Source organism: Lampris incognitus, chromosome 6, assembly GCF_029633865.1.
Source record: "Lampris incognitus isolate fLamInc1 chromosome 6, fLamInc1.hap2, whole genome shotgun sequence".
Lineage (NCBI taxonomy): Eukaryota > Metazoa > Chordata > Actinopteri > Lampriformes > Lampridae > Lampris > Lampris incognitus.
Window position 1 is genome coordinate 4,098,930 of NC_079216.1, and position 9,106 is coordinate 4,108,035.

Here is a 9,106-nt window from a genome sequence, read left to right on the forward strand (position 1 = left end):
CGCAAAGTAATGCACAGGTTTTGGAAAACAGGGCAGTTGGTAACCTGCAGGAGTAGTTCGTAGAGAAGTCAAACTAAGCAGCCAGTATGAGGAATGATCATGTAGGGACAATTTTTTTTTAGAAACTCTTCTGAAATGGAAACAGCAATTTCACAACCCTGCCAGTAGTGCAATGATCTCTTGCAGTGTCAGTAGTGAACCAGCTCAGTGAGATGTAAAACTGATATCTCACAGATCCATGTCGCTCAGCTCCACTATATCACACAACCATGGCCTGTGCCCCATCTCAGTGGTCTGAGAGAGTAGGATAAAAGAAAGGATGTCAGGAGGGCCAAGTCTTCCTCATAGAGGACAGCAAGGAGTGCTCATCTTCCATCACATATAACCATGTAGCACATTGTCAGAATAGATTGGTCAAGTTGTAGGCCACATGGAACAAAGGTGTACTCGGATATAAACCAGTTATCCACTACATGCAAAGACCACTCATAAGATGGCAGAGGAATCAGTCTGGAGAAGTCTACAGTCTGGTCCAGGTAAAGGTGTGACATCCCATTAATCCTCTGTTCTTCAGGGTTAAAAGCAGCAGAAGGTACATTGGATAAGGGTTGGAAGTTTGTGTTTGTCCACTGGGAACAATGCGAGTTAGAATTTATGAGCCACGATTTCACTTTTTAAAACCAGCCAGTGATTTACGGAAGAAAAACTGAGCTCCTCATGATGGCTGATAGCTCAACACCCCGTCAATAGTGTGATGACATCAATGTTCTCCTGAGACCTCCCAGTAAAATTCCCCGATAAACACCTTCACATCACCACTGCACACCACGTTCAGCATGACTACACTTACTATACAGTCTAGACTATCACATTTTCATACTTAGATGCTGATTCATGAAGTCTACGGAGTCTCTTTAAGATGAGTTGGGGGGGGGGAGGGGGGAATCACTGGTCACACTGAGGTTACATGCAAACCAATATCCCCGATTACTGGAAGTGATCAGTTTAAGGGATATTTTGGTTAAAACATTTCACATGGATTCTATCAGAATTTGGTCTATGGCACTTCGGCTCTTTCAATACCTCCTGTTACTGCCCAACGGTGACAGTGACAAACTTCAAGTCAGCCTTGCACTGTTAAGACGTTGTTATCCAGTCCAAATATTTTTGTTTGAAGTTGGACAGCCCTTCAGTAGCACAAGTTTGCTTTGCCTTCTGGTTTTAAACCCACAGCCAGGATTTCTCTTAAAGCCCTGACATCAGTTTCTGCCAGAATATCAAGCATGAGGTCACTTTCAGTTTCCCCGAAATGTTGAGAATTCTTTTATTTCACTTTTCTTTCGACGTATAGGAAAACACCACGAAGACCAGGGTGACATCTGCCTGGCTGTTATAAAGCGTTGTGAAAACGGAATTAGAGCAATCATGTGATTAAAGAGTTTACCAGATAGAAATCAGAATATTCCATGTTTTAACCAAAAAACGCTTACCCAAATAAGACTTCATTTGGACCACGGTAATAAGACAAAAAACAACCTGATTAACATGGTTATGTCTTAATCAGAATATTTTCTTAATCAGATTAATATTAGAATATTGGTGTGCATGTGAAAACAAGTCATTGCTAGGCTATATTTTGCAAATAACATTCACAACCACTGAACGCAGGTGGAAACATCACAATATCCAGTTGACCAATCTAAGAGAAGAGGTACAGCTGCCCTTAGATAATCATAGAAAAAGATCTAAAGCCATGACAGGGTAGAGAAATTAAGCATGCCATAAGTAAGAGATGGCCAGGCGGGGAGCAGTAACAGAATCACGTCCAGGCCACTCTGCGGGAGATGGCCTGTTTAAAGCACTCCGGGTCCACGTTGCCTCCAGGCCGTAAGGCTCTTTCCAGGCTCACCAGAACATTCTGGTGACACTCCTTGATGTTGACGGGGTATTTGGCTCTCAGCAGCTCATAGGCAGCGATGAGCCTCATGTTCTGTTTCACCATCAGGTACTGTATGATACAGGTGGGCGCCAGGGAGAAGCCGTCTCGACAATGGACCAAGACTCGCTTCCGTTTTACAGTGGACGCGTCAATGCACTCATTTATGTCCTCAAAGCAGCGTTGCTTCAGGGCAAGCCCCCGGCCCAGCACATCGGGTCCTTCCCCAAGATCGACCTTCAGGCGGGACCAGCTGTGGCGGGCTCCCCGGGAGCAGGTACAGGGAATGAGGCAGAGGTTAGGGCCCGGTTCCCCTGGGAGGCTGCTCATATCGATGATGCTGTCAATGTTGTTTCGACACAGGGTACGACCGCTGTATGCTGCGTTCAGGTTACCCACATAAATATAGTCTGTTACCTTGGAGATGACCGGCTCAGAGTACTGGAAGTGTTCAGGCCCGCTGGGCTTGATTTCGGGGGTGTCAGGGCCCCTGACATAGTTGCGTAGCTTCTTGGAGCCTGAGCGAGAGGGGGGGTTGGAGTCAGACTCAGAGCTGCTGTTCCAGGGTGGGGAGAAGAGGGAGAACCGGCTGGAGGACTTGCTCTTGTTGAGGAGCTCCACGGGACTGGAGAGACCAGAGCTGGACGCTGTGGGGGATGCAGAGGCACAGAAGAGCGAGGCCCTCTCCAGGGAGCCCGTGCTACTGGCTGCTCCTGCACTGTGGGCCTGTTCCATCTGGGAAAACATATATATATACACACACACACACACACACACACACACACACACACACACACACACACACACACACACACACACACAGCGCTGTGGATCAGAACCTTCACCAAGGCACTTCCCACCTCCATGGTTTTTAAATAGATCACCATCTCCTTTATGTCTCATCTATATAACACTATTTTCACTTTATCTTTTATTTTTCAGGGTGTCTGCAGGTATCAGACTTAAACTCAATACTTTTTTGTTTTAAGACCAAATATAAAGACATTTTAGAACAATTTTAGGACAAACCATGCCAGAAGGTTTCAGTTAATAAAAGTAGGGCCTATTCTATTTTTGAAAAAAAAAAAAAGAGACAGGGGTGATTAAGTGGCTGTAATTTGATGAGAGGGGTCAATATTTGCTCTAATACAGTCAGGCCCCTAAAGACTACACAGATGAAAATATTTTTTGACTCTTTTCCCACTTATACTGTCCACACCCATTCGCTTTTATCGTAGGGTACTGCACATGCTGCCTGCTATGGTGGTGCAGTTGCTAAAAACATGGGAAGCAGGACAACCAATGCATGAGCGGGATTGGTTGTCTCAAACGAGAACGTCAATGAGTGACTCGAGTCTAGACACTCTGGCAGCCACTCACTGAATGAGATCAGATGAATCGTTCTCTCGAACTGGGGCATATGAGTGAAGGAGAAGCGATTGATTTGGACACTGGTCGAGACAAGACGGCAGGTTGAACTGAACAAGCTCTCTCGAACTGGAACGTCTGCTACTTGCCCCTCAAAAAGAACGGCAGATCTTTGGTCAGTGACGTTTCTCTAAAATCATATTGAGCTTGCGGGTGGCACGGGGACGCAGTTGTTAGCGCAGTCGCCTCACAGCAAGAAGGTCCTGGGTTTGAACCCCCGGGGTTGTCCAAACTTGGGGGTTATTCCAGGTTGTTCTCTGTGTGGAGTTTGCATGTTCTCCCCGTGTCTGCGTGGAATTGTCCCTAGGTGTGAATGTGTGTGTCGGCCTTGTGATGGACTGGTGGCCTGTCCAGGCTGTCTCCCCGCCTGCTGCCCAGTGACGGCTATGATAGGCTCCAGCATCCCGCGATCCCGATTGGGATAAGCGGCTTGGATAATGGATGGATGTATTCAGCTTACTTAGCCTACATGCACACAAGTGGGATGCTGAATCAATGCATTAAAATTAATACTTCATGTTTTAGACATGATGGGGCGGGGCAGCATAAGCTGTCAAACACGCATGTACTACAATGGCGTGTCACGCAGAAACTGACGCCATATTTTGCAACAAGTATCAAAACGTGAAATGTTGAAAAGGTTTGACACATTTAGATATGCCATCTCGAAGGAACAGATTCTCATAAATTCACATTAAAGGCAATTTAATGAATTTAAATGGGTAATTGAATTTCAGACTTTTTAAGAACCTGTAGACACCCTGCTTTTATCTCAGCTCTGTCGGATTTCATTTCATTACTCTTGCTGTGTTGGATAGAAGACAACTGTGTGTGTGTGTGTGTGTGTGTGTGTGTGTGTGTGTGTGTGTGTGTGTGTGTGTGTGTGTGTGTGTGTGTGTACCTACCTGGGCTTTCAGGTTGTTCTTCCACTCGTGTGTCTCCAGAGCCTTGAAGCGGCCACTGCTGTCAGAGGAGACGGACATGCAGAGTGGCCTGTGGGCTCTGGGGGGAAGCTGGGGGGTGAGGGTGATGGGGGTGGGCCGGTGATCAGCCTGCTCGATTCGACTCATCATCAGATTAGGACAGGATCCTGGATCACACACAAGGAACCATGTGGAAGGTATCTTGTTGATGTAGCAGACAGTATATTTTGGTGCAGCTCTGCAAATTTTGGACAGCAGATACTGTTTTTTTTTTTTTACATTATTTTTTTTTTTTTACAAAATGGTCTCTTAATTTTTTTCCCTTCCCAATTGTATCTGGCCATTTACCCCACTCTTCCGAGCCGTCCTGGTTGGCGCTCCACCCCCTCTGCCGATCTGGGGAGGGCTGCAGACTACCACAAGCCTCCTCCCACACATGCGGAGTCATCCGGCGGTTCTTTTCACCTGACAGTGAGGAGTTTCACCTGGGGGACGTAGCATGTGGGAGGATCATGCTGTTCTCCCCAGTTCCCCTCCCCCCTGAACAGGCGCCCTGACCAACCAGAGGAGGCACTGGTGCAGCGACCAGGACACATACCCACATCCGGCTTCCCACCCGCAGACACAGCCAATTGTGTCGGTAGGGATACCCAACCAAGCCGGAGGCTAACTTGTGGATTCGAACCGGCGATCTGTGTTGCTAGGCAACGCAATAGACCGCTACACTACCTGGATGCCCACAAAATGGCCTCTTATAAAGTGGTGGATCACAGCGTAATGGCTAACATGATGATGGTAAATAGTGTTGGCTATAATAGCGCTTTGTAAAAATTACTGTATACCATCACCATCTTGCCGACACCCAGTTGGCCAAGAGTGTCTGTCAAAAACAGATTTTAATTTCTTGTTGGAGCAAATAACTATTTATAAATAGTTTTACATCTACCAAAGTAAAAGTACAATGTGTAATTTTACTCAATTCCCAACCTCTACTATTCAAACAAAGCTAATTCAAATATAACGGTACTGAGTACACAGCTCTTTTCCTGACATCTGCCATTTTCATACTCCATCAGTAGAAATCAGTTTACTGTGATGGCTGTGATTTACTGAGGACTGTGAGACAAACAACAAGAGAACCAGTCAGCCGGTCCGGCTCCTGTGTTTTAAAATGGAGAAATCTGATGAGTGGGGGGGGGGGGGTTGACTAATTTGCTTTGCCTCACTACCATTCAGCAGCCCCTGCTGCTATTTAATAGTCATGTTATGCATCAGGAAAGCAGCAGGATTACACAAAGATGCTTTAAAGCGGATATCCAAGAACCTGGAAACAAGTCTTTATGGGAGAAGGGAAGCACCAAAAAAGATTTTTTAACATTCCTCTGTGAAGGCCGTTCAGTTTGGAGAATTGAGGATTATGCCCTGAAAATGTGACTGACAAAGTAAAATTATTTCTGTACAGTAAAAAAGTCCAATAGGGGCGTCCGGCTGGTGTAGCAGTCTATTCCGTTGCCTACCAACAAGGGGATCGCCAGTTCAAATCCCTGCGTTACCGCCCGCTTGGCCAGACGTCCCTACAAACACAATTGGCCTTATCTGCGGGTGGGTAGCTGGATGTGGGTATGTGTCCTGGTCACTAAACTAGCACCTCCTCTGGTCGGTCGGGGCGCCTGTTCAGGGGGGAGGGGGAACTGGGGGGGAATAGCGTGATCCTCCCATGTGCTACGTCCCCCTGGTGAAACTCCTCACTGTCAGGTGAAAAGAAGTGGCTGGTGACTCCACATGTATGGGAGGAGACATGTGGTAGTCTGCAGCCCTCCCCGGATTGGCAGAGGGGGTGGAGCAGCGACCAGGACGGCTCCGAAGAATGGGGTAATTGGCCAAGTACAACTGGGGAGAATAAGGGGGGGGGTAAAAAAAACCCAATGCTTTAACAGTCACGAACATGAGATTAAACCTTTACCACAGAGAAGCGCACTTACCAGCACATTCTGAACGACTAGTGGACTGAATCTGCGAAGTACTGTGGGTTTTGAATATGCTGTGAAGAGCCTTTGCAATGCCTGTGGATGACAGCATGAGTCAGACACTGTGCGAGGTAAACAGACTCGCCCTGAGTGTAAAGCTGTCTGGAAGAATTAATTACCTGTACAGTATTTTAATCAGACGTATGCATGAATTACCAAAGAGGAAAATCACTTTCTCTCTCACCGGGTTTTCCATCCTGTCTGGAGATCTTGTTGTCCAGCAGTTTAAGTGCATTCAAGCCTCCGTTTCCCTCTTTCCTTCTTTCCATTTTCCACCCCCTGTTGGCGGAGACACGAGCCGGACAGGTGAGGACAGGTGGGAGCAAGCGGGGGCAGGCGGGGACATGCGGGAGCCGGCAGGGACATGCGGGCCATCGTCTCCTTGTGGAGGGCAAGACAGCACCGTCTGCGTCATCAGTCAAGACATCCTGCAGTTTCACTCTCAGAGGAGGCTGGAGCTCGGCTAGGCTGACGAGCAGCTAGCTAAACAGTCCGCTAATGAACCATTTCTGGGATGTGCAGGTGGGCGGTACGGCTCCGGCTAGAACGTGATTCAGCCGAAGACGAGTGCGAGAAACGACACTGCGAGTTGGACCATAGATAAACGACCCACATCGATAAAGCACAACATATACGCTAGCTGTTACGTACGTTAGCTGTTACGTACGCTAGCCGTGGATTGACGTTAGCGAGATAGCGGCGGTTTCAACGTAGATTAGCTTAGCTAGACGTCCACCCCGCGATAGCTGACGTTACAAAGCTAATCGCCTGTTAGCGGCTTTAGCATAAGCGCCTTCTAAGCGTCGATAACAAGCTACACCCGCGGTGCAGCAGACACCCGCTCACCCGCCGCCTTGCAAGACGAACGCTCGCTTGACAAACCGGGACGCGTTAAAAGACAACAACCCATTTAGCTCGTCAGCTAGCCTGGCTAGTCCGCGCGAGCCACCGGAGCGTTCTTCTTCGTCTCGTATTTAATGGCGGGGGGGGGGCAACTGGCGTTTAAGGCGCATTACCGCCACCTACCACGCTGGCGTGTGGGCCGGAGTATTAAAAGATGAGGGCGAGAGAGAGAGAGAGAGAGAGAGAGAGAGAGAGAGAGAGAGAGAGAGAGAGAGAGAGAGAGAGAGAGAGAGAGAATAACGGCACTAGATCCTCTTCATTACGCCAGCTCCTTTTAAGACCACAAATAACGGTTTATATCGCTCCCCCTCAGTACCGAATAAGTTAAGATTGAGTGCGCAGCCAGAGCGCAGGCGCTGAACGGAACGAAACTCCCACGAGCGCTCGATTCATTACAGCCTGTAAATCAAGCGAGCGGAGTTTTTGCATGCAGCGAGGGACCAACGCAGGGCTCCGACCTCCGGGGGATCCGGTGCAGGCAATGCAGCGCTTCAACGTTTGTAATAATTTGAGAAAAATCCGGTCCGCCCTGCCCCTCATTATTATTCATGACGTTACGACCCAAACTCCCACGGCAAGACGTTATAAGCATCTGTCGTATCCTCACACAGCATGTGCTATCTCGTTGGCTGTGTCCTAAACTTCATCAACTTGATCAAAAAGGCCCTGCATGTTTTGCTTACTTTTTTTTAATCAGTCAGACGCAAAGACAGTGCAAAGGGCCGATATGGCCAATAAAACCGGTTCTGATTCTGGTTGTGATTCTGCAAAGGGAAACGCGGTGGCCATGCGAGAGCTACAGCTCTGACAAGAGCAACGTGTTAAGGTCAGCTGAGAGCAGGACATTTCACACATGCGCAGATCAGCTTTGCGTTCGATACGACTGAAAACGAGAAATTGCAGAAATATGAGCGAACGTATCCGTCTAAGCCGGTGCTCTGACGTCACTCTGCTCGTTATATCCGCAGTTTGCCCTTTTCCCCACTTACCTTGCGGAAGATGCTGAACGGGGCGGCCTTGCTCTCTCTCGCTGCTCCGGGTCCTGCCCTGGTGCAGAAGAAGAACTGCGGTTAAAACCCATTTATTTGAGAGATGATGTGACGACTGGTTTTAATGGGATGGGTCTCGTGATGTCACAGCTCTGCAGGAGCAACATAAGGAGGGGACTTTACCAGTGGCGGCTGGTGCTAAAAATGTTGGGGGGGGGGCGCAGTTTACCTCGGCACAGCACACCTGACAGCTGCTTTAATGTCCACACAGTCACAGAGGTATTAAGAAGGACCATGTGGCCTATAGAGTTTATCAGGGTTGGTAGACGGTGGATGATTGACAGTCGACACGAGGCGTCGCGGTGGATGTGAACATGACTGACAGCCATGAGAATCGTCCAATCACATTAGATCAAAAAACATTAAACCAATACCAATTCGCTGCCAATAAAAGTGGGCGTGTCTGGGGCGCACAGAACTGCGCCCCCTGGAAAATCTGAAGAAACCAATCAGACAGCAGCCTCAGGTCACCTGCTCGCCACAAGTTCGAGGGCTTGCATAAGGTATGGTTTGGCCGGCGCCCCTCACCCAGGAAGTATATGTCTTCAGACAGGAAGTATATGTCTTCAGACAGGAAGTACATGTATTCAGACAGGAAGTATATGTATTCAGACAGGAAGTATATGTATTCAGACAGAAACCAACCAAACACCATTTGAACCAATATTTAATGCTGCTCAGACTGAAAACACCTTTATTTCATCATTATTTGCATTATACAACTAAATTAAATTGAACATGTTTAAGTAGATTTTCATCTCTTGATATTTGAAGGGGGCGGCGCCCCAGCGCCCTGTACTGGCCAGCAGCCACTGGCACAGATAGGAGTGACAATGAAGG

At 48.0% G+C, this 9,106-nt stretch overlaps 1 protein-coding gene across 2 annotated transcripts; it reads right to left on the bottom strand.

The window, feature by feature from the left end:
* Positions 1–202: 202 nt before the first annotated feature.
* LOC130114419 (dual specificity protein phosphatase MPK-4) lies at positions 203–6,847 on the bottom strand. 2 transcript variants are annotated; one of them, XM_056282293.1, is made up of 4 exons: positions 6,499–6,847; positions 6,270–6,350; positions 4,270–4,454; positions 203–2,671 (listed from the first exon to the last, which is right to left on the bottom strand). In XM_056282293.1, exons 1-4 carry the CDS (start codon positions 6,581–6,583, stop codon positions 1,820–1,822), a joined length of 1,203 nt encoding a protein of 400 aa, XP_056138268.1. In that variant the 5' UTR covers positions 6,584–6,847; the 3' UTR covers positions 203–1,819. The 2 variants fall into 2 exon arrangements, with proteins under 2 accessions (XP_056138268.1, XP_056138269.1); XM_056282294.1 differs by lacking the exon at positions 6,499–6,847 and having other exon boundaries at positions 4,270–4,525; positions 6,270–6,280.
* Positions 6,848–9,106: the final 2,259 nt, after the last annotated feature.